This window comes from Botryllus schlosseri, chromosome 5, assembly GCF_051294905.1.
Source record: "Botryllus schlosseri isolate E-star chromosome 5, Bs_hap1, whole genome shotgun sequence".
NCBI lineage: Eukaryota > Metazoa > Chordata > Ascidiacea > Stolidobranchia > Styelidae > Botryllus > Botryllus schlosseri.
Window position 1 is genome coordinate 5118462 of NC_137240.1, and position 24903 is coordinate 5143364.

The window sequence follows — 24903 nt, forward strand, 5'->3', positions numbered from 1 at the left end:
TGAGGACGAAACCGGGCAGCCTATATTGCATCTAAGTCTGTTTTAGGCAGTGCAGTTCGCCAGCTATCAACAAAAGCTACCTAGCGCACAGAGATTTAGGCTACTGCCAAAGCTATAAAGTAATGAATGACTTGCACGTAGGAATTTCTCTAAATCTTCAAATAATATCAAAAATTTGCTCAAATGAAGTTGAAGTCAGCCTATACTCCGTTGAGCGCGACTGCTAGAGTTTGAGCTTGGCAAGCTTTCTAGAATACGAATTAAGTTTAATCTTCAATAATCGTATCTTCAGAATGGTTGTGAAACACATGTTTAGTCACAATGTATACAGACATTGACATAATTGACAAAAATTTCTCGCGCCTCCCCTGAGAGTCTCCCGCGCCCCCCAAGGGGGGCGTGCCCTCCAGGTTGAGAACCCCTGGACTAAGGTGTCAGGCAGGGTGTGTGATAGTAAACTACTCCAATCGCTGCAACACCTTCCGTACTATCTTTTCCTGGCTACGCAATCGTGTGGTGTCAATCGAAATTACACCTACATTTCAAATACCAGCCAAATTTTTCAGGAGATATAGGTAAAGTCACCAAACGCTGATATATAAAATGGCAGTGGCTATTCGTCCGGAACCGGACGAATAGCCCGCAGCCATAGTCCAGGCTATTCGTCCGGAGCTGTGTGACGTAACTATGCACCGCCAGCATACTGATGTGTGACGTAATTATGCGCAGCCAGCATAGAGCATACTGACGTTGCCGAGTTGACGGACTTCGGCTCGGCTGTTCAACGTTTGCATGATTAGTTTATCGCTGTCTATTAACGGAACATAATACCGTCGCTGGTAACCTATCTCTACTAATATCCAAACAAGGGTACACCAGCGTAATGGTGACTTCCGCTTGGGTTCAATTACCCGAGGATTATCTGGGCTACTTTAGCCCACAGTGTCACTCGGTCCTAAGTCGTCGATAAGCGCAGAGAGAGACTAGTTGAAGGACCGGAACTTCAGAGATTGTACAATCCTACAATCGCTACACCGGAACAAAGAATCGAATGAAAACGAGAAAGGAAGGGCTGTCTGGAAATGGAAGACGCGACAAGATCAAGACCGAACCTACACTAAGCTGAGGTGGAAACCAGATTGAGATGATATGGTCTTCCGGCATCATAATGTTTGTTCTGTTCATTACATCACATTATGTCCTGTATATCGCATTTTATGTGTGTGTATTTGAAAATGTATCACCCGACGATAATTACTACGAAATTGAATTACAAGCGCCGTGATCAAATATAACGTGCATTCTATACTTCATAAAATTGACAGATTGGATTGGCGTTTGGAGGATCCACTTGGGTAGACTACGAGTAGTAAGAAGACTCTGGCAGTTATCGCAGTTGCTCTCAATCACAATACCCTCAAATTACTCCTGCATGAACTGAACACTGATTATTTCGCATTCATTTCTGTGATGATCTCCCGATCCTTTTGCTACAGCGGGACTGTGGACTTCTGTTTTTGTATACTTTTTGTTGATCCTAATGTGTAATTGTATTGCGATGCGTCTGTAATACCATCGAGATGCCTTCATCAGTCAATGAAAAGGAATTGGTCGTTGTACATCAGGTACAGAATACAGCCATCCACAACGCGATATATCCCGGGTTACAATATATATCTTCATCTTCTAGCAGACGTGCTGGAAAGATAGAGATGAAAACAGGGCGAGTTGAACCAGTCTCCAAATACCAGGTCTAATATCACCTCAGTTTGGTTTATTAGCTTTTTTTTATCGGTTCAGTACACCACAGAAATTGCTTTTGGGAGAAGACGACGATTATTTATTGTTAAGTCCACAAAGCAGGGGTAGCATAGCAGAGATGCGGTACTTCGGATGGTATCCTCGCATAGCAGTGAACAATGTTGGACTGGAAATCATTGCACTGCACGATGTACCGCGTGCTCACTGCTCATGCTCACGCATCGCGTACTGTGTCTTTGAGATTCACTGTGTGCTGCCATACATACATTGTATTCGATATATTTAAGAGCATGGCGCTATTACGTAGGCTACCGATAACCTAAACACATAAACAGCTGAAGTCCGTCAATACTCAATACTCAATAATGCCAGTATGCGGTCTGTTGGTTTTAACAGTGACGTCACACAAAACATATATTTCGGATAGTTACGTCACACAGTTCCGGACGAATAGCCTGGACTATGGCTGCGGGCTATTCGTCCGGTTCCGGACGAATAGCCACTGCCATATAAAATAGAACTGCGTCCTCGAAGATTTCGATTGGAGAATTGAGATTGGCACAATACCGCCATCGACTGGACATTCTTTCATACGTTGCTAAGCAACGGTCAAGGCTCGCCGCATTCAATCAATCAATGATATTTTGCTGAAAAAATCGAGGTAGCAAAAGAGTTCTTGGTTTTCTCGGCGAAAAACGGTACGGTAAGTCAGCGGATATAAAGCTACTGGCATAGGAACTGGAAGCAGGAAAGGAACACGGTACAGATGATAGATTTTGTGCAGCACAGTATAGTATCGTTACATCGTTAACATGATGTAATAATATCCAGTTTAGTACAGTATACTTCATTCAGTAACCCGACCCTGTACACGCACTCTGCGTGCTGAGTGTGCTGTAATTCTATTGGATACTGATATGTTCAACCAGAATGTAAACAAGGTTGTGGAACAACAAATGAGAACGAAACACTAGAATTAAACTGAAATATTCATATTGCTTCATGTGATGTGATGTGTAACCTCTTCAAGAGATTCGACTTCTTCTCACCATGAGTAAGTAAACGTCATTTCAGCGCTGTAATATAAAATTGAAAATGAAATTGTGTTTCCATTGCATACCATACAGTTCTGATGCTGTACTGGCATCACATGGTGCTCTGGTTATGGTATTGCCCGTCATTAGGTAGGACTAAGACATTTTTACTAAATTTCTATGTTTCTAAACCTTAAATACATAATAGAGAGAGAGAGAGAGATAAATTTATTCATCATCACAAAAAAGAAAGTAACAAAACACTTCAGATACTTCATTAAAGTACATCATCATCATTGGTTTATTATAGCAAATTTGTAACAATTCCATACACCACAAAAATGCGATACAATGAAAAGATAGGAAGGTGTCGAAGCGACTTGGAGTAGTCTATGGAATCAGACACCCACCTTGGCCTAGGCGATGTAAAGAGGAGGCATGCACACTGAATAAAAAGTAAAAGAAGATAGTATATCTTACACATACACATGATTCAAAAAAATTCTCATATCACAGTAGGTAAGTTTAAAGCATAAAAATCGTGATATGAAATGTACAGATGTAGATGTATTGAATGCGCAGTAAATTAAAGTAGGACTATATGCAATGTAATTTCTAGACAAAGATACAGCGAAGCGATCGGGTAATCATACTGCAGCTGAGAGACGGTGATATTGCAATACAGTACTAAATTTTATAGGTTATATCAAGGACAGCTAAATATTGCTGATTGTAGACCTCTATACTTCTACTTCTAATTGAATTCAGAGCAGCAATAATGTCACAATACCTAGCTCCAAACTGTAGCCTATAATGTGTTTTCACATTAATTTGATCGAATTTCAGAACTGATTTGACATACTTATTACATCTGTATCCATTTGTTTTGTTTGAGATAAAAACTGTTGGATTATCATTAGCGGTATGGAATATACCGGAAGTGAGTATGATGGAGAGTGGTATAAAGGAAGGTATGTTTAAATTTGTATATTGATTGACAAAATCCTCTTAGAATTCCATGTAACACCTGCATTTTTTAAACGCGATATAAGTTGATGATGTCAAAATTTTCTCCTTGACATAATTATGACTCTTATACTTTGTATGATTTTGCAATCGTGATTATTGACTCGGAAATTTCAAAACCAATCAGCATCTTTTGTAGGCTACTATACAAAGATTCTTCAATACCCATGAGTCCACTTCAGGATTCCATGTTATTATGTTTAGCGTGTGATTATTTACAAATTGAAGTATAAACCGTGGGGTGATTCAAAGGCTACTTAATATCTTATCTCAAGTGTCTCTAGTTGAAAGAATTATAATCATGACGTTAAATCAACCACCTGGGTACTGTTTGGAAGACAAGATGCTCATATTCAATGATTGCATAGCATCATATCTTAATATAAGCTCTTCAGTATCGGTAAGCAGAATTTAACAATTCGTGTCAAATCCAGCCAAGTTACTTAAGCTCTATCTGGTATGGTTTCTGATATTGACCTAGATATCTGATTTCATCTTGGAGAATATCTGGTCATCAAAGACTGATGAGTTATGACAGTGTATTTTGAATGTTGTGTGCGATTATATTTCTGTCGCACAAGAACATAGACTGTTTACACTCGCTGCAGAATGGAGGGTGAAGGTAAATATGGCTTCCCGACGGAAACGCGGTATGAGGGAGAGTTGAGAGATGGAGCTTTTCATGGAAAAGGAACTCTTTTCTTCCCGAATAACAGCAAATACGAAGGAACATGGAAATACGGAAGGTACCAATTTTGCTGATATGTGAAATTATTTCCACTCTGAACAAACTGACATCGAGCGCACATTTAGTGTTTCGCAAGGATGCATTATAATTTCCAGAGTTTGTCCAAAGTAGTGAGTGTTGATATTACTACCAAAGTAGAAGTAAAAGTAACGCCATACATTTCTAAGGTATGAAAAGTACTCATGTAGTTTAAAAAGTTGGTCGAGGGTCGCATGCTGTTAGCAGAGAGGTGGCTATTTTCGAAATTCCAAGACTTACCTGAATTCGCAACTACCGTAGTTCAAAATAACAGCTGACACTGCAACTAGGTAGAATCTTTGTTAATGCATCCGATAATCCTGATACAGGGGCGTTCGCGGTTCTTACGACAAAATTTCACGCAATAAAGTAGGCTAATGCAAACTCCACCCCAAAATCTAAACCGTAAAATTGGAGCAGTTTTGCCTCGAAACTGTCAAGTAGAAGTGGATGTAGTATAGACTATAGAAAATGACCACTTATGTAGTTGAAGCAGGAAAAGTATACTTGAGTGATCTGCAGTATTTCGTTATGAACCTCCTCTGCTAATTTCCGTAATTTCCATGAAAACCGCTATGCTATATTTTTTGTATATCTCTTTCCTATATATACTTATTAAAATGTTCAGTTAAACGTTGTCTATCCAACTTCAAATCTCTCATGCGTCTAGGGCGGTAGATGGAAAATATACATTCGCCGATGGTCTTCAGTATGAGGAGGGAGAATGGGAGTATTGTGACGGGTATGATAGGCGGTTCTATACGGAATGTTGCGACGGACTACAACCGGCCGGAAGATCCCAATTAACTAACAGGTTGGCACGCTGTTGAAATCTTATATCGGCTAGATATCTCTTCTTTCGATATTGAAGCGAATCAAATTGAATGTCGGGATCCAGCTGTACCAGATTGACAGTCTTGTAATCGGTGTTGATTGCACAACAACGTGCGAAGTTTGTGTTTGCTCGCTAATTACAATGCCAATTTCGACTATATTGGTAGTCACAGTATTCGGTAATGCGATTATAAGATTGTGCTAGGAGCCAACACGTTGTGTGTCAAAGTATCGTATTGCGCGGGCGAAGCTGCGCGGTTCAGGGCCTTGTTACAGACAACGGTAATAAATTTTTGCCATACTGATGGGCACTATCGTGAACCTTAACGTGCATTCTTTGTCTTCCGAAATACGCCTTGACTGATTTCACTCCAGGGCATTTGTATAGATTAATGTAGTCTGTTTCTATGTTTCTGTTCACGTAAATAATGCGTGTTTATTGAGACTTGACTTTCTATTGCATTTACCAATATTGAACATCTGCTATACCTGTACTTACTGCACGTAATTTGAATCATTATAATAAGACAATGTAGGAATGACCATTCGATTATATATTTTCATTCGCTCAAGACGCGCAATCTATACAATGCGAAATACAAGACGCAATGCAATATAATGAACAGATATAGGAAATGCCGAAACGACCAGATATACGGTCTTATAATCTAGTATCAATCTCTTTGTTGCACAGAATTCCACCACGGTTGATCCCGAAAAATCACTACGACTGCGGCGACGGATTCTACAACCCGGAGAAGAGAATGGTCATTGATTATAATCATAAATTTCTGAGAAATGCCGGTAAGCAAGCACGCTTTTTTCGAAACTGTGATCGGGTAGCATATTCATATTGGAATATGTATTTTCGGCTGGCACTCGCCAGGGGTAGTCGTCAGCAACTTGCTCAGAATTGAAAAGAACACTGTATTACAACATCATCCACTGAATTTTCGATCAGAAATTCTATTTGTGCAAGGAATTATCGAGCCGACAGATTTCGCGTCGTCGGAAGGGGCCGTTCGTTCTCTCATTTATGCGCCTTGGAGTCGACTTCTATCAATATCCACCCACCTAGTTTTTGCTGACAAAATGAGCTCGTGTATCATCAAAAATACTTCATTGGGTTTCAGGCATCTGGTCAGCACAATTTTCGAATTTTCATGCCGGCGATGTTGTATTTGTTGATATGATTGTTGAACGTTGATATGCAATGTCCTTTTTATTCTCAACTAGTTGCTGAAGATGACCTCTGACGAGTATCAGCCGAAACTATCCGGGTTTATTTCAATATAAATATAGACTGAGATTCCGTACCCCTTAGAGTCTCTTCAAAAACTGTGATAAGGTACCTGAATTTCGGTCATTGAATAATTTTAACCAAATTCCATTCGGAATGACATCCTACATTTACCCCATGTTATAAAGGTAAACATTGTACTACCATATGTCCTATTTTAGGAGTATTTGTCCTCTTTTTCATTATCCTGCATCTTGACGGTTGTATGTAATTTATATTATATTCAGTGTAAACAATTTCACGAACTCGTTGACAATGATCATTTCTTATCGACAAAGGTTATGGGAACCTCAGAGTCTTCATGGGCTGAATCTGAAAAATAAATTTGATTTCTTATTTTTGTAACTTTTGCTTTGGTTCTGTAATTTTTGCCTGCAAATACCAAAGAAATGTAAAGCGCCATGAAAGTCAAACGTAATAATTGTGTTTCCGTGTTAGTAGCCGGCAAAATGTCTATTTTGGCGTGCTGAGAACATGGTAGGCCTTATCTACTCTAATTAATTGCCCGTTTCCAAAAAATCCCCTTTTGTCGGTAATCAGAAGTAATCAGAACGCACACTGAGCCCTGTAGTCACTCTTAATTTGTAGATGACGACGAGCACGCTTGGATCGTCAAAACGTGCCGGAAAGGCTGGGACGAGATAGTCGGCGTGCAGCCGAAGGTGGAGGCCTGAGACAGAACACTGTGTCGCCGTGCGCTACGCGTTGCTGATTCTATTTATTCTTGAATTTTGATGTTCCTCTTTTTTGACGATTCCCGTTCTGCCACGGGCTCCGTTTGCTGATAGTATACATAAATGAGATATCCATGGTTTAGGATTGGCTACGTTAAGCATTGCCTGCGCGGTATTACTGTCAACGGATTCCAACAAGGTTCATTCCCGGTCGCTTTTTTCGTTTCCGATATGGTCCGCGTATCGGCGTAACTTAGAACGCGTGTTGTAAGTAATAAGCTCTTTTTACCGATCTGTTACTAACCCTTTTATCTTATACTGTCTGGCGCTTTTCGACACGTTTCAGGTATAGTGCGACACTGGGAGATTTTGCGGACTTCTTTTGTTATTCTTTATATATATACTGCTCGCCTACTTACGCGTCCAATGTCTACTGCTGAACAAAATATATTTTATTATCAAACTTGGCGTTGTCTTTGATGAAGCACATTTTACTCATTTATGGTGTTATGTGGATATGTCGTTGTATTCCGGAAGGTAGATTTTGACAGTGGGATTCAGTAGCGAACTACTGCCTTTTCAGAGTAGTCTCAGGTAGGTTTTGCGTACTGGCAGTATACTCACTCAGTCAAGTTATCATGATTTTGGACACTTCTTGTCCACAGTTATCAGTTTTGTAGGTAAAACTGGGCCTAGAATACGTACTTTTTTTAATTACTTGAAAATTTCCACTTGTGCGTGAGTTATCGACGCTAAATTCTCACCTGAGTACCAACCACAACAGGTTTGACCACCTCAGAAGGGCATACCAAGCTTTGACTCTGAATTAGCCTTGGCCCGCAATAGTAGAGTGGGCTACGTACATCCGGCTCTTCACCGAAGGTAAATTACGTTTTCGGAAGAGGATGTAGGAGGTGAGCTTTTCATGATATGAAAATGAAATCACCGACGGTCCTGTGTTGCGTCCATGAAGTAAAGTATGGTAGAGATTTTGATGCGGTCTTGAATGAGCGCATGTCTATCGCTATGAGAGGTAAATCTTACAATCTCTACTTGATGATATGCAGTGTGAGTTTTGTCTCGAAACTTTCATTTGCGCAGCCCGGTGAGTCGATACTGTTGGGTTGCCATTTATAATTAAATGATATTTTATGGGTAGGGTATACCGTACTAGGTCGGCCCTACTACCGATAGTGTTAACCACAAGGGAACTGAAAATAATTTCGTCAATATAGCACGAAAGCAAATGGTGCTCCCTGCTCATGTCGTTAGATTTGTGCTTACCGGGAGGGTAAATACCTGACTGTTGTCAACACCGTGTATTATTTTGCTCACTATAATGATCCATAACGACCGATTGCGTGGTCGCGGCCTTCACCATTCACATATTTCTGTGCAGGCGTTGAGCACGTTTGAAAGCCGTCTCACACAATACAATACATAAATTCGCAGGCTAGACCATACGTACAACATTTTAATGTTTTAAAATCACAGATATCGAAACTCAAGTTGCCGCCTTCTATGAAGAAATTTCACATCACAAATTATGGCCTGGGGAGACCAGCGTAAAACGTACGAGGGGTATACCTTCAGGTTAGTTGTATGTACAAGATTTCGACAACAAGCGATTTAACAGATCCTGCATACAGTACTGCTGTATAATAGATATACTTAGGCATGAAATGTCAAAGAAATTCTTTAAATATGGTATAGTAAGCCATTTATAGGAGAGGCAAAAACGGTATTTTCACTTCATAAATCTACTCCACGAAACGGTGGGAATAAAATTCAAAAAGTTCTTGGCGGGCAGGAAATTATTTATGGAAACGCTATCAACGCTAATTGAAATCTAAATCCACAAAACACAATACTTCCATACCCCCGTACGTTTACTCTGCGACCGTGGCTGAAATAGGGTTGTCACGTCAAGTGAAGTTTGATTAACTGTATTATGATACCGCATTTGCTTCAACATCAGTAGCCAAGAAATCTACTTTTCTATACCAATCTTTTCTACAAGATGGACGTAATCGTGTCGAATTAGCGACTTAGATGCTGGCACGACCTTACACGAGCTCATTGTGGATTGTTACCGCATGGATCGCCCTTATTTCAACATAATCACTCATCTTAAAACGAACGATAAGTGTACTGCTTATTTCGTCAAAACTAAACGATAGAAATTGCCAGACTGTGTCCGAATTAAGCGGATAATTGTCCAATTAACCATAGTGTTTTACGTGCAATTTCAACGTTTGTTCCGTTCCCGAGCATTTTGGCCGAATAAAGCGTATATCGAATTTCGAGTCGAGTCAAGTATTCGAGTATCATTCAGTATGAGGTCATAGTAGAATGAAGCATATCGGGAAGATGTAAAGTCTTCCACAGGACAAACATCATCGAACCTATATTATTACTGCTGATAAATTTGCTGTTGGTGGCAAAAGTACGAATTATCTCAGTACTCGAAACGAATCCTGCACTCAGCAATAATATTGAGTGGGTAGTTCTGCGCAAATGCAAGTCACACGATTCAAACGTAAATTCGAGAGCCTAAAACCCTCTCCATATTTTCAACTTGGCAGGATTCGCTGAGGCTTTCACCTACGCAAGGTTAGCATGCATGAATGACATGCTTCGAATCGAGTCACACCTGCCTGAGATATATCTCGTCGACGTAGGCCCGCCAGTCATCACGGAAACGACTGAGAAGCCACACTTTGCTGATGAAAGCTTCTGGGACGAAGGCAGAGTGAATGGTAGGATATCTATATTTCCTAAATTGTTCCGATACTTACAGCCTTATCATGTCACTTCGGTCGGCGAGCCTTACGCGTTGCATATTCAGACTAGGAAAACTCTATAGCTGTCAAGTTACACTCATTAGATCGCAATGCCGGTAAACAAATTGTAATCTAGTATGTGAATTGTTTCTATGCTTTCATTTTAATTGTAATAAAATATCCGGTTTTGCTGAAAATCAGACAGGAGAACTGTATATACAGTGCAAAACGAGCCAAGTTCAGTGCACATAGATTTGCCATCCTCATGCTCTAGATAAGGAACTCTGATTTGACATGAAACTAACTTGATGTTTGCTGTATTTCTTTGTAATTCCGAATTTTATTCGACTTCCAACCATTTGCAAATTCAGTATTTCTAATTCCAATCTAGTACGGAGAAACTGTGTAGCTATATACAATTCTACATTTAATCTAATGCGGGAAAGCTGAAATATGCTCTGGAGTGATTAACAAAAAAGTGATACGAAAAGTATTAACGAACAACGATTCGATTCGGTACGGTAATCCAACTTCAATCTCCGATTTAACTTGACAATTGCACAAATTTCACGTTACACAAAGTTCTACCAAGACTTGAATAGACTTTGTAGCTTATTGATGCGAATAACTGAATATATTTCCGTGTAACAGTGCCGGTAAAGCTGTACGTCATGAAAACCGCATTTGCCAATCCTTCATATTGGGGTACCATTCTCGTTGGCGAATCCGGTCATGCCTATGTCGCCGTGTGAGCAGAAGACGCGGGAGATCGATATGGTTCGGATAGCTTCAAATCTACAGTGGCGTGCATGTTTATTTTGAGTGGGCCTATATGCATATCGCCTGATATATTTAAATAAAGTACCTCGATAACAATTTCGAACTTGACCATCCGGTTTTACACTCCCACTTCGCCATTGCACATTTTATATTGCGTTGCGAAATCAGTGTAGGTTGGTGTCGAATAAGTATTCTCCCACGGAAATAACTGTTGAATATAGATTCTTCAAGTAAATGGTTTATGGTTTGGAAATCTGAAAAGAGGACACTTTTTCAGTATTTCCAGACTTGCAAAACCGGAGAGGAATTCTCAAAAAACGATCAATTTGTCCCACTTTGCGGTCGGTTGACTAAAAAAAGGTCAACTTAGCGCCCATCTCCCGAAATACCCGCCGGAGCGTCACTTCGGTGCTGATTTACGGTACATCAGTCGCATTATTCTATAAATATGACCTACATTATCAAAAAAGAGAACAAAAGGGCGTTTTCAGAGGACACTTTAAGTAAAGTCAAAAAAGAGGACAAATCCTCCTAAAAGAGGACGCATGGTAACCCTAGTTTATGGGTACCGTACGACGTACTGCAGTGACTTTCACCGGGGTGGCTTTTGGAGTTTCACCATAGTCGTGGTCCACTTTTGGTTTTGAAAATACTCCGGGTTTTGCTGGAAATACAGAAATAAATATGTACTTGTAACTTACCAGTGACAAGCAAACACACTGAGCGCCGTATGAAATCTGACCTTGGAAGTATTTTACAGTGCGGTCAGTGATCGGCGAGACTCTAACTCATGTAGTGTAAGATATACAAATGTTGAATACAAACCCAGAATGGTAGCCGATTCAGTTAGTGCAGGGGTTCCCAAGTGGTTTCCACCCGCATACCATTTCTAGGTTTTATGCAGTGCTCGCGTAGCCTACCACCTGTATAAGATACGCGTGCCGAAGGCGGTCCAAAATGTTTCCACAACTTATGACGTCATAATCATGTCACAAAATTATCAACAGAAGTACAAGGATATGTAAATGTTGTAGGGGACAGGGGTTATAGGGGCAATGTTCCCTCTAATTTTTCACGAATCTGCGCAAACACGCCAACTCACTGCGCAGGCACTTGGACAACATTGCGCAACCCCCCAAAGGGTGATAAAACTAACCTCTGGGGGGCTTGGCCCCCCAGACCCCCCGGGCTATCGGCTTTTCCCCGGTGCTAATCATCGCAATAGTGGTTGTGTCGCCTAAATGCGCGGGCCGCGAAGTATTTATATAATTCATGATTGCATTGGTCAATATTATCGGGAATTGCATATATATAGTGCTATCAATTTTTATCCTCTCCCTGCTCACATAATTAGATGTACCGGTAGAGCTGATCGAGCGAGGTGTTTTGAAATAGACATGCCCTCTAAATAATATTAAAACATCTTCGAACGTACCCGTTGGTAATGACTTCGATACGTGATGCTATTTCGTGACCTCCTATCTGCTATGTCAAAAGATATTGAAATCGCCCAAACGTTCCAAACTAAAAGAGGTACACCATTTCAAATTGGTATTTATTTACTGGAAAATAATGTTCCGTCGATATAGCATTTGTTTTGTTTTGGGACTCGGATCGCCGGGACAGCACAAGGGCAGTCGTTTTCGGCCAAGGTTTTCTCGCTGCTGATCGTTCTGGCACACTCCTCGGAGTCGCATATGTCACACAACGTTCCATTTCATATGTCTTGGCGGTCTTGGCATTTCATATGGTGCGGTAATGGCCGACGCCCAAGTGCCCATATGTCTATGAATCATGCGTATTTTTTGTCGGGAGAGGGTACCCAATAATCAAGATATCCGGCCAATATTAAATCGCGCGTAACGCGAAAAAAATCCTGAAAACTGCAGAAAAATACATCATGAGTTATGTTAATTCACGATAATTTTGGGGGCCCGTCGAGCTCGGCCCCTCCTATTGGGTGGTTGGGGTGCGGCTGTTACATTCCGGAGTAAATCTTACGCAATGCCACGCGGAGAGGACTATTCGTTAGTTTCTCGCAGATTAACTTCGAGCTAGCCCATTTTTATTTATAACTTTGTTAAACCATGTTATTTTGCTATTCCTAGAAAATAATGCGCTATTGAAATAATATCAGTATTGCTCACGCGTACGAGACCATACTAAAAAAATCTCTTCCGTGAGGCGCAGGGGATAGTAAATTCTCATTTCTTCATGGAGCGCAATATTTACCTTTGCGGGCCTCACTTGTACCTCGATTTCAGACTTCGGCGATAACACTATATTTGGCCCTGGCAATGTTCCATCTAATTTTTCACGAGTCTGCGCGCCTGCGTGGTCCATTGGACAACAGTGCGCAACGACTAAAAAATCATCACTTCGGATTTTTTGTGCGCAGCTTATATTTTCTGTGCGCACAGACCGTTTCAGCACTGCGCATATGCGCACGTGCGCAGCTTAGAGGGAACATTGGTTAGGGGTGTTCAACACTGTCCCCTCTTAAGCTGCACACTGCTTTTAAAGCCGTCGCGCACACAAAAACGTGTGCCGCGCACAAGAATGCCGAAGTGATGACATTTTTTCAGTCGTTGCGCACTGTTATCCAAGGGAACACGCAGTGAGTTGGTGAGTGCAGACTCGTGAAAAATTAGCAGAGGTGGTCAAAGTAGTCAAGAAAGCTACTCAAGTAGAAGTAGAAGTAATGACGACAAAATCTACTCAAGTACAAGTAGAAGTACTTCTTACACGAGCAACCTAAAACTACTTGAAGTAGAAGTAAAATTGACCGAATTTAAATCTACTCAAGTAAGTAAGTAGATGTGAAAACGATCATCGTAATTCGTTCGCATGGACTGTCAAAAGCTGCAAATTGAGCTATGCGGAAGGTGCAGATAGCTTGATTCATATTGATGCATCCCAGGAGGTGTCAATTTTTCACAGAACAAGCAATCGTCCACATCATGGGATGTAAATGATGGTATTGATATGGAAATGCGAGACTAATCCTTTGTTTCCTCGAACACCCCATCTAGAGAATATCATGGCATGGCGCCATGCCCCCATATTATAAGGCCCCTAGTTCAGTCGAAGAGCAATACGGAGAAGTTGTGTCGGATACGGCTTTAACCCTTTGCGCGATTAGTATACCTTAATTTAAAATATGGCTGACCGTAAAAATGTTATATATTGTATAGCTTTATTGTCGGAAAATATAAGGCATTACTACACTTGCTTTTATTCTTCAACATGTATGTTCTCCAGACGAAAGAACTGAAACTATAATTAGAACTCAACGTATAATACTCGTAATTGAAAGAAAAATACAGATATTACTTCTAAAAAGCGCAAAATATATTTCATGTATTTTGTCCAGAAAGTTTCAATGGTGGTCTGCTAAAACAGGTCTAACGTTTAAAAAGTCAAAGTCCACTTTTCCAGATTAGGACACGTCATGGGCTGCTAGGTATAATAGGTAGCCTAATTGCTAGACGTTTTGGGGGCTATAATTAGTGTGATGAAATATTTGGTATGGGCAACAATGCGGTGTCAACGGAACCACGCCACCATGTATCTAAATTATATTCAGCGATACTTTCGTTAAAACATATGTTTTACACCTCATATCTACTGTGCGCGAAGCGCAACTAAAATTCTGGGTATTACATGACTTTTATGAAAATTAAATGCTGGTACTGTGATAACAGCCTCGAAATTCCTTCGGCTATCTTTCTTGTTGTGGTATTAAACTACTTCTACTTGACAAACTGAAAATAGCGAGAAGTAAGTAAGTAGCTCACAAAATATTACGAAGTAGAAGTAGTAGTAGCGAAAAAATGACCTACTTGAGTAAGTACCAGAAGTAGAGGAAAACTACTTGAGTACTTCGAAAAAGTAGAAGTACTTCGTTACTGACCACCTCTGAAAATTAGACGGAACATTGGAGTTCCAATTGAACTATGGGATCTGATTCTTCATAATAACCGTTAGCACACACCTATACATCTAATGCTTGTTATATTAATAACGTTCTCAGCAGTTACCGAGTTGCGTCTTCGTTTTCTCAGTATAATGCAGAATCTACTGGCGTACCACCTGAAATACCTTCGCGTACCACTAATGGTTCGCGTACCACAGGTTGGGAAACACTGAGTTAGCGCCTTCCTTCTTATCATATTAGCATTCTTCACATACGCAAGAAGATGCTATACATATCGACAATAGAAGGTAGGTGTGGATGGAAAATACAAAACAGATACACCAGATAAGCCTACACCAGTAAGGAAATAATTTTTTCCGCACCACTGTTGACTGTCGCAGTCACACGATTCATACTACGAGTCTACGACGTCAGTTTGCAAGTCAATAGCGCATTGCATCACTGCTCTGCGATTGTCAGATTGTTGGCCAGCAATGAGTGAGGTAAATTTATTTGTGCTTCACCTGCTTATTGTTTCTTTGCGCTGCAAGTATACGTAACAAATATGAATTTGACATTCATTGGCGATTTTGGGGGGTTTAGATTAGGATTGCCATACGTCCGGAATTTCCCGGACATGTCCGGAATTTCACTGTTCAAACTAGCGTCCGGGAGGAATTTTTAAAATATGCCAAATGTCCGGAATTTTGAAGACTTGAGGTATAGGCTCATAATTTTTTCGTAAATCAGCATAAAAACAATATTTTTTGGGAATATTTATGCTTATGCATGATATTATTCTTCGCGCTGCGCGCGATTTACTATCATATATATTGACTTTAATATGGAGACCACTACTCACGCAAACACTGCAATAAAATATAAATAAAATCAACCTTCATTTACTGGAATAAGCCTAATTGTAATCGCAATTACAGGAGAACGGTATATTCCTAGAGATCGTAAAGCCCGTTTGCTTTATTCAAAGATAGTGGTCCCAAACGTTTGCCTTTATTCTGGGGTTTGCGAATATATTGAACGTAATCAGATTTCAAAATAGGTGCTGACTTCTTTTAGTAATTACCTCGTCAAATTTTGATCTTGGCCAGGGAATATTTTTAAGTTAGAGATGGAGTCGCGACCATACAAGGTAGGAAACCACTGGATGTGGGGTGTTTATAAAGCTCCGTGGTGCGCACCGCCATAAGGCTGAGAAATAATCTTATCGGTAGGTCATGAGCATGACTTAACGACGTGCAATTACACTCCCTGTATTTTCGAACTCATCATCCTCCACCAACTCTACCGCTAACTCTGATCACGTGGGCGGAGAGTAGCATCTATATGGTAATATATGGAACGACCAATAATATTGACCGAATTCATTCAAATAATTTAACGACCAGATGCATATGGAAACCAGATTCATATAGCAAGCAAGAAGTTGCATCGATTACCCAATATGGTGTGGGCTCGAAATCATTGTTTATTTGAGCGGGAGGGGGCTGAAAACATGTGCTGTCTGTCCCGGTTACACAGCACACAGCCACAAACTCCTGAACCGGATCGTGACCACCTCTGGTCTATGAGCAAAGCTTTGCTAGTGTGACGTCATAACTCATTTTAAAATCCACTAGTGGGCGCTAAAGAGTGTCCGGAATTTGGTTTGCTGAAATATGGTAACCCTAGTTTAGATGTGTTGACATTATTAATATATATTGCTTCGTTTGAATGTTTATGATTCAAAATGAGCAGACAATGGGCCGTTTACAACGGTAAGCCTATAAAGTAGTCTACAAGCTGTGAAAGGTCAAACGATAAGTTCACTGACAGTGCAAAATCTACGATACAAACGAAATGCAGGTTGCAAAAAAAATTGACATTTTTTGACCTAACGCATCAATTTTGACTTTTTTGTCATTTAAAAAAATCGCCCTAGTTATTAGTAATGTATAGACTCACAATACAGTATTTACGGATACGTCGCGGCATATCTAGCCCCCAGGTTGGGCGCCGGTGTGTGAACAATAGGCCATTTGCAGGACTGCTTTGTATAGGATTGACATCTAGCATAGGTAAATCTCTGATGACTTCTACAACAAATTTCCGAAATGTTTACAACCAGAAATCAACACTATATGCGATATTTAGCACTGAAGCAGGCGCGCGAGAAAGTAGCGTGCTAACCAATTTGTGGTTGCTATGCGTATCTAGTCACGTGATCGAAGTCCTGCAAATGGCCTATTGGATGGTTGCCCGACATATGAGCATGTGACACAATGGAAAACGACAGTTCAGCATGGAACACATCAGCGTGCGTCACTTCAGCATGTGACTGTGGAACCCAAAAACTTACCCTAACCCGAAACATAGCCTAACCTAACCTAGCCTAACCTAACCTAAAGCCTAACCCTAACCCAACCATAAATCCAACCCTAACCTACCCCTATCCCGTAATTTAACCCACATGCTCATTTGCTCATGTGTCGCATGACAAATTGTCGCATGCCGAAGTGTCGCATGCTCATATGTCGCATGCTCATATGTCCACGGACCCTATTGAATATGGTTGAAAAGGTGGTGTCAACGAGGCAACAATTCTTAATTTTGTGAAGGATTACCGTATAATTATGTGAATTCAGCCAAAAGTACTAGCATAAGATATTGTGGAATACATCGGAGCAGGGATATCTAGATATCCCTGCATCGGAGCCGGAGCTACATTTCAAACAACCGGCTCCAGCTTCGTTTCTGGTTTAACTTGAATTTTATGCAGAGCTCCGGCTCCGCTGCAAATGCATGGCTCCGGGGCCCCGGCTCCTTTCTCTGGCTCGGGCTCCAAAGCCCCGCTATCCGTGGGCAATGCTATGCAACGTTGGTGTCATGGAAATGGTCACATGGTATGTTTTATCAGCCTGCTGTAGAAGTTAGACAGCTTTCCATTCGCATCAACTTGTCTGCATGCCTGATATTCAATTTTACACAGTGTTCTTCCAAAATCCCGGAAAGACTAGCGGCACACCTGAGAATCTGTGGCGACACACCACTGTGCCGCGGCGCTCAGTTTGGGAATCACTGATTTACGGTGTGTAAATGTGGATACTGGACGCTGGACGGTAGCAATATACTTGTACCTCTTTGAAGTACGCATATAGGTTTTGCTTTCTTACACGATACCGACTCGAGTGGTTATGATTTCACACCACTTTTACTTCACAGTTATCGTTCTTTCGGCCAAACTAGAATATTTACTTTTTAGTTACTTGGAAATCGCTACTTATAGTTGAGTTTACGACGTTGAATTCTGCTTGAGTAACAACGATGGCTACTCAGAACACCTCTGGATTTTTATGCGTATAACAGTGGGCTCTAATGCTTACCCAGGTTCGACTCTAAGTTAGCCTTGACCCTCAATCGTAGAGTACGTACATTAGGGCTGTTCAAAAATAACTTTTTTTCCCCGATTCAAGCCGGTCACCTCTTAAATCGTCAGGTTGCAGTAGAAAACCTTGCTCACCAAATTTCACTCGATTCCAACCAGTAAAGGACTCCGCAGATCCAATTAAAATTTCTAATTTATTATGGAAAATTTAAAAAAATAATTTCCAAATTTTTCTGCCAACCCCATGAAATTGTTGAGCTGTCTTCAAAGACGTTGCAAAACAAATTTGAGTCAATTCCGACCAGTAGAAGCGGAGTTATGTGAGTTTTTCGATGATATTTCTCGGATTATCCTTGATCGGTGGATAATCCGCGATTTATCAACGAAAACCTCACATAACTCCGCTTCTACTGGTCGGAATTGACTCAGATTTCTTTTGCAACGTCTTTGAAGACAGCTCAACAATTTCATGGGGTTGGCAGAAAAATTTGGAAATTTTTTTTTTTAATTTTCCATAATAAATTAAAATTTTTAATTGGATCTGCGGAGGCCTTTACTGGTTGGAATCGAGTGAAATTTGGTGAGCAAGGTTTTCTACTGCAACCTGACGATTTAAGAGGTGACCGACTTGAATCGGGAAAAAAAAGTTATTTTTGAACAGCCCTAACGTACATCCTATGCTTCGCCAGAATAAATTACGTTTTGCGGAAAAGGATGTGGGCACACGTCACAGCTGTTCATGATATGAAGATGTAATCACCAACGGGTTTGGGCTGCGTTCATGAAGTCGAGATTTTGCCGTTGTCCTTTATGAGCGCACGTCTATTGCTATTAGATCTAAAGGTTACAAACTCTACTTCGTGATATGCAGCATGATATCTTTCTCGAAACTTTCCTTTGCGGTGCCAGGTGAGTCGCTGCAGATGGATTGCCATTATATTGAAACGATATTTATGTTTTTACCAATTCTGTTAACCGCAAGAGTATCATAATCCCCTTCAGCTAGTTCAAAACGGTATTCTTCTATCCTGGTGAGACCATGACCTGCCGCGTAGGCTCTATACCAGTGGTTCCCAACGTGGGCGATTTGGTGGTCTAGGGGGGCGAAAATGACGAAGGGGGCGATAGGGGGGCGAAAATGGACAAATGGGGGCGACGGGGGTCGAAAATAGCGAAGGGGGCGATAGGGGGGTGATGACGCGTTAAAACGGCTATTTTGGAGTCAAGTCGGAGAAATGACCTTTTTTTTAGTCAAATTCAGTTGCAAAAGTGTAAAATTCGACATCGAGGCGAGTGGTTGACCTTTTTTTAGTCAACCCGCCGGTAATTACACTTTGTATACCGATTTTTCGGTTCACAAAATTTGGGGGGCGATGATCGGCGTTCGAGCTTGAAAAGGAAGCGATGAGTCGAAAAAGGTTGGGAACCACTGCTCTATACGGAAACTTGAGATGTTTTCGTGAATATAGCAAACGTGCAATTGGGGTCCATGCTGTTGTAGATATAGACTTATGTTAATCGGGTAGGACAGATAATTGACTGGTGTCAACAATCTGTATTATTTTATTATGCATGCTATGATAGGCTTACCATACGTCCTCTTTTAAGAGGATTTGTCCTCTTTTTTGACTTTTTTGAAAGTGTCCTCGGAGGACGCCCTTTTGTCCTCTTTTTTGAGATTTTGTCCTCTTTTTTGAAAATTTAGGTCAGATTTAGAGGAAATTGCGAGTGATATGCCGCAAATTAGCGCAGAAGTGAAGCTCCGGCGGGTATTTCGGAGGGAAAAGTGGTGATTTCAGCTCTGAGCGAAAAGAAGACCTTTTTTTTTTTTTTTTTTTTTTTAGTCAACCGATCATGAAGTTGGAAAAATTTACCGGTTTTTGAGAATATTCTTCTCCAGTTTTGCATGTCTGAAATTTCTGAAAAAGTGTCCTCTTTTTTCATTTCCGAAATATGGTAAGCCTATGCTATGATGAGACAAATCGGCCGACTGGATGGTCGCGGCCGTAACATCTTGCCGTGCATGAGCTGCGTACATTTGAAAGATCTCTCTCGACAATGCAAATGCTTAGATATTAGCAGTAGGGCTGAGAAAAATCGAGTACCTGTGTAATTCGATTCTGAATCACATATTATGCTTCGAGTCGAGTCGAGTATTCGAGTATCACTCCCTATGACGTAATAACAGTTTATAAAATGTCAAGGTTCGAATATGTCCCTTTTATGCCACTACAAAGAATATAATGCCTGTTATCAATCACAGTAAAGATACTTTGGTATTATTTCGACCCTGCCGATCTCAATTTTCTTTGTGACAATATTGTGGGAGGATCATGACTTCGGAAATGTGTTATTTCCAGTAACGTTGGTAACTTTGCACCATGTTTCGTATGCTTCGATACGGCCATTCAAGGATTCGAGGCTTCCACAGTGGAAATTCTCGTCGATAAAATAAATCTCAGTGGCGAGGAGCGTATAACTTCAGTACTCGAAAAAATCGTCTTTTGCTACTCGACTCGAATGATTGACATAATACTCGATTCAGATCCGAGTACTCAAGTCATTGTGCCGAGCCCTAATTAGCATGCATATGCTAGACTTTATTTACAACATTTTGACGGTTTATAACCACAGATCTCGGAGATGACACTCCCTCCACCTTGGTTGAAGAAATCTCAGATCACTAAATATGGAATGGGAAGACTAGCGATCTGAACCACAGAATGCGGGCTACCAGAGTCAGGGGTCCTATGGGTAAAATCGTGTGTATAGGCGAAAACAGATATATATTGTTCGAATCTTCTCTGATTATTTCATGTATAGGCATACTATTTACTGATGAAAAAGTTTTATATGGTAGACGATTGTTGTTCTCTTATTATGAGTTGTTATGCTATGCCAGGTTTGTTGGCAAGCGTAGGTTACTTTGTCGCGATTACATTAGAATCATGCTTGTCACACGGTTACAGATCGTGCTCGCAAAGTGTGATAGACTGCCATAAGTGGACTGTAAATGTTAGCGACAAAGTGGCAATCTCTTTAAGAGTCTGGTGTAGGATAGATATTTTGTGATTCCCGGAGGATACAGAGTTAACACTAAAATCTAGTACATGTCTGTGGTGAAATCCGTAGGTATGTCAACCCTGGCATATACCTCCCTAACTAAGCACTCTCTAATAAAACTGAGAACATATAGTTATGCGTAAATGTAAGTCGGGCGAATCGAACGTAAATGACGAACATAGAACACCTCTCCATATTTTGAACATATATTTTTCAGGATTTACTGAAGCTCTCACCTTCGTACGATTAGCATCCGCGAATGCCATGCTTGGAATCGAGTCAAACCTTCCTCAAATATACCTCCTCGACGTAGGCTCTCCCTCTCAACTCATCACGAAACCCAATGAGAAGCCATATTTTGCTGACGACATCTCCGAGAATGAAGCAACAGTCCTTGGAATTGATTGTATGCACATTTTCTAAATCGTTGCAAACAAGGCTAAGTAATTTCCGGTTACTTCGATCGGCGAGCAGTAAAGGTTTCACTTTAGAGTCTATTTTCAATAATCAAAGTATATTCATGGTCTTGATTCCGACGACCCGTTCACAAGTCACTTAGAGACTCAGTCGCAGCGGGGCGTTTGGCGTGCTGTGAAAGGGTTCAACTCGTCTTTCATCGGGAGCACGCTGCTAGCTTGTTCCTGAGCTACGTCACTATGCCAGATGCCAGCACAGATTCAATTGCTGTTTATCACAAGCCTACAGCTCATATTTGCACAAGACATATGAAGGTTGCACCATAATAGAGCTAAAATTGTACTAAAACTTGAGGGGGTCCGCGAGGGTCCGTGACGGTCAAAAGGGGTCCGCGAAGCCCAAAAGGTCGAGAACCCCTGATATAGCCTGAATACATAACTGCGGCACCAGTGGTACAACTTGGTAAAACTTACGCGAGGAATTGCGAAAAGTAGATGCATAGTCCGCTATACCGAGCTGAGCACATCTAATAAATACCGAAATATTCAATATATAGGAATAAATTGAGAAATATGGACGTTGATGAATTGGCCGACTAATGTATTAACAATATGAAGTATTGCGATATATAGTGATAAAAAAGAAAGGTAAATCGAAGATTATAACAATGTATAATAAGTCGGTACGGTATTGTATTCCAACTTGAATGTTCAATTTAATTTGACACTGTCCGGTATTTTACATAGTTTAAATAGAGTGTTGCAGCAATACTTCATGTTTATATCCTATCATGTAACAGCGTCCGTAGCAACGTACGTCGTGACAACCAGAAGTGCCGACTCTTCATATACCTTTGTCGTTGACTCGTCCGGCTCGGTCTCGGCCACTTGATGAAGGAACTGAAGACATGCGGGCTGAGAAAGCAGATAAAAAAAAATGATCGGCATAGCTCCAAATGGACTGAGACGTGCATGTTTACTATGAGTACACCTATATACATGATACATTATATATTAAATAAAGTTGTCCGATACCAATTTCGAATTTCAGCATCCGCTTTTACTCGTCCACTTCGTCATTGTACATGTACATTTCTTATCAGACTAGTAGTTTTAACCTGTCTTCCTCCAGCGCCTCCTCCGGAACATTTTATCGTCCACGTGTAATGGAACTGTCTCACAAAAGACTTTGCAATATAAAAGCATAAAGTCAACATTTTACGTAAATAATATTAATCACTGCATTTATGGAAGCATATTGCGTCCACCTTCGGTATATTTCGCGACAAAAAATTTGGATATTTGATGAATTTTGTCAAAAGTAACTTTGCAACTCAGGAATATATGGGAAAATAGTTCTACCATAGTGTGCTAGGACACTACCTAGGACACTATGGTTCCACTGTAGAACTATATATTCCTACACCATCTATGGAGCTATGCCATTTTTATTCGGCGCCACCATAACGTTCCAGCGCACCCCATATCGACTCCTAGGAGGCGCCAGCGACAAGGATAAGAACCACTGTATCACCCTGCGATCTGTTTGGGTAGGTGCGGATTAATTATTCGCCCACGGTTACAGCATCGTATTTTTATCCTACAGGTGAATGGTTCCTGAATGCCATACAACGCCAGGGCGTAGCAAAAAAATGTGTGTGGGGGCAATTTCATCACTACTAGGGTTACCATACGTCCTACTCCGTTCTTCTTTTTCAAGAAATGGAAAATGACCTCCGAGGGCGCCCAAATGTCATCCTTTTTGGCGATTCGTCCACCTTTATGCCCTTGACAGCCAGGCCATTGTACAGGCACCACTAAAATTCCAATAGATGACGCCAAATCTGTATTTCGACGGCAGTGCCGACAAGGATAACTAAAAAAGGTTAACTGTAACCTAAATAAGCGCCGGTGTTTTGGGAGTTGAGTTGGTAAAATAAACTTTTTTTCAGTTAACAAAACGGTAGGTAGAAGTCGGTAAATACGAAATCATAATAAAGAATGTCAGTCTTGTGTAAAATGACCAATACAGTCGAAAAGCACAACAACAACAACAACAACAACAACTGTATTTCCCGTAAAAAAATTCAAATTGCTTGTTTACTTGTCCAACATGATAAGTTTTGTGATTTGTAAAAAGTAAGCTCTTTTCCGGATGTCAGAATGTAGTAATCCGATCCAAGTCCAATATTACGGGATCGATTTTCATGAATAAGTAAGAATTACTAATACCAATGTTTTGGAAAATCAGTGTGCAATTCATTTCTAGTCGCTCAAAACTCTAAAGATGAATGAATTTGATCAATAATATTGGTACGTGCATGCATTGGAAATGCATGATCAAGTGCCATATTCGAAATTTTGGGTCATGCAATTAATAAGCTTGAGCCTTGTGCATGCTACACGGCGACTACTCATGAGTTTCTCGCAGGATTGCTTCAGACGGTTCCATTATTCATTACTTCGCTGAAGTATGTTTTCGTGACCTCTGGTAAAGATTATCGTTAGTCTTAGGATATCGGAAGCTCAAACGTACCAGACCAACTAAGGATACCAAATATCTCGGCACATTATCGAAGACTCGTGGCATGAAAAATATCGTGTTATTAATCCGAGATTCAATACTTTTAGCACGCTAACGAAGTCAGCTTGTTTCGAAAACATGGCGATCGAACGATTCGATCCCCCTTCCCCTCCGTGGGATTTACCGATTCCGTGCGTCGATATCGACCTATCTAGGTTAGTCTCGAAACAAGGCGCACCCGAGTACATCAAATGTAGGTGTCTCGACTTTATCTTCGAAAGTACGACGGATACGTCCAGAGATTTACTGTGGTTCAAAGAATGAAGATGGTGCGGGACTTGGGGTCTACATCCCCGAATATTCGTATTGCTATAGTCGGGCTTACCCGACTCTATCGTCCTCATTCTCAGCTGAATTGAAAGCTATTCGCGCTGATCTGGATATTACAACACAGCATTTCCACGAATCGACGCTATGTGATCTTTTCCGACTGCCTTGCGGCCCTGAGGGCCTTATCAGCCCCGCATACCCGTAAGCCGCATAAGGAAATCTCTCTCTCATTTGATATTCTTTCACAGATAAAGACCGCGGATGGTTTGGTAACATTTGCCTGGATACCAGGTCACACCGGAATAGACGGCAAC

General features: G+C 40.8%; 3 protein-coding genes and 1 long non-coding RNA gene across 6 annotated transcripts in view; 3 read left to right on the forward strand and 1 right to left on the reverse strand.

Moving 5' to 3' along the window:
• Positions 1-24903, reverse strand: part of LOC145438734 (uncharacterized) — a 215383-nt gene that overhangs the window by 106775 nt on the left and 83705 nt on the right. The gene's annotated exons all lie outside the window — the stretch shown is intronic.
• Positions 2364-7858, forward strand: LOC145438720 (MORN repeat-containing protein 5-like). Of its 3 annotated transcripts, none has more exons than XM_080316066.1 (5): positions 2364-2464; positions 4430-4567; positions 5258-5401; positions 6116-6225; positions 7310-7858. In XM_080316066.1, the coding sequence occupies exons 2-5, from the start codon at positions 4431-4433 to the stop codon at positions 7393-7395; spliced, it is 477 nt and encodes a 158-aa protein (XP_080172192.1). In that variant the 5' UTR covers positions 2364-2464; position 4430; the 3' UTR covers positions 7396-7858. The 3 variants fall into 3 exon arrangements, with proteins under 3 accessions (XP_080172192.1, XP_080172191.1, XP_080172190.1); XM_080316065.1 differs by having other exon boundaries at positions 2395-2521; XM_080316064.1 differs by lacking the exon at positions 2364-2464 and adding an exon at positions 2558-3766.
• On the forward strand, positions 7982-11061 carry LOC145438721 (uncharacterized). The gene is made up of 3 exons (XR_013915010.1): positions 7982-8988; positions 9981-10154; positions 10830-11061. It is a non-coding gene; the product is annotated as an uncharacterized LOC145438721 (long non-coding RNA).
• Positions 19006-22857, forward strand: LOC145440030 (uncharacterized). The gene is made up of 4 exons (XM_080317686.1): positions 19006-19165; positions 20891-21010; positions 21537-21725; positions 22536-22857. The coding sequence occupies exons 2-4, from the start codon at positions 20980-20982 to the stop codon at positions 22625-22627; spliced, it is 312 nt and encodes a 103-aa protein (XP_080173812.1). The 5' UTR covers positions 19006-19165; positions 20891-20979; the 3' UTR covers positions 22628-22857.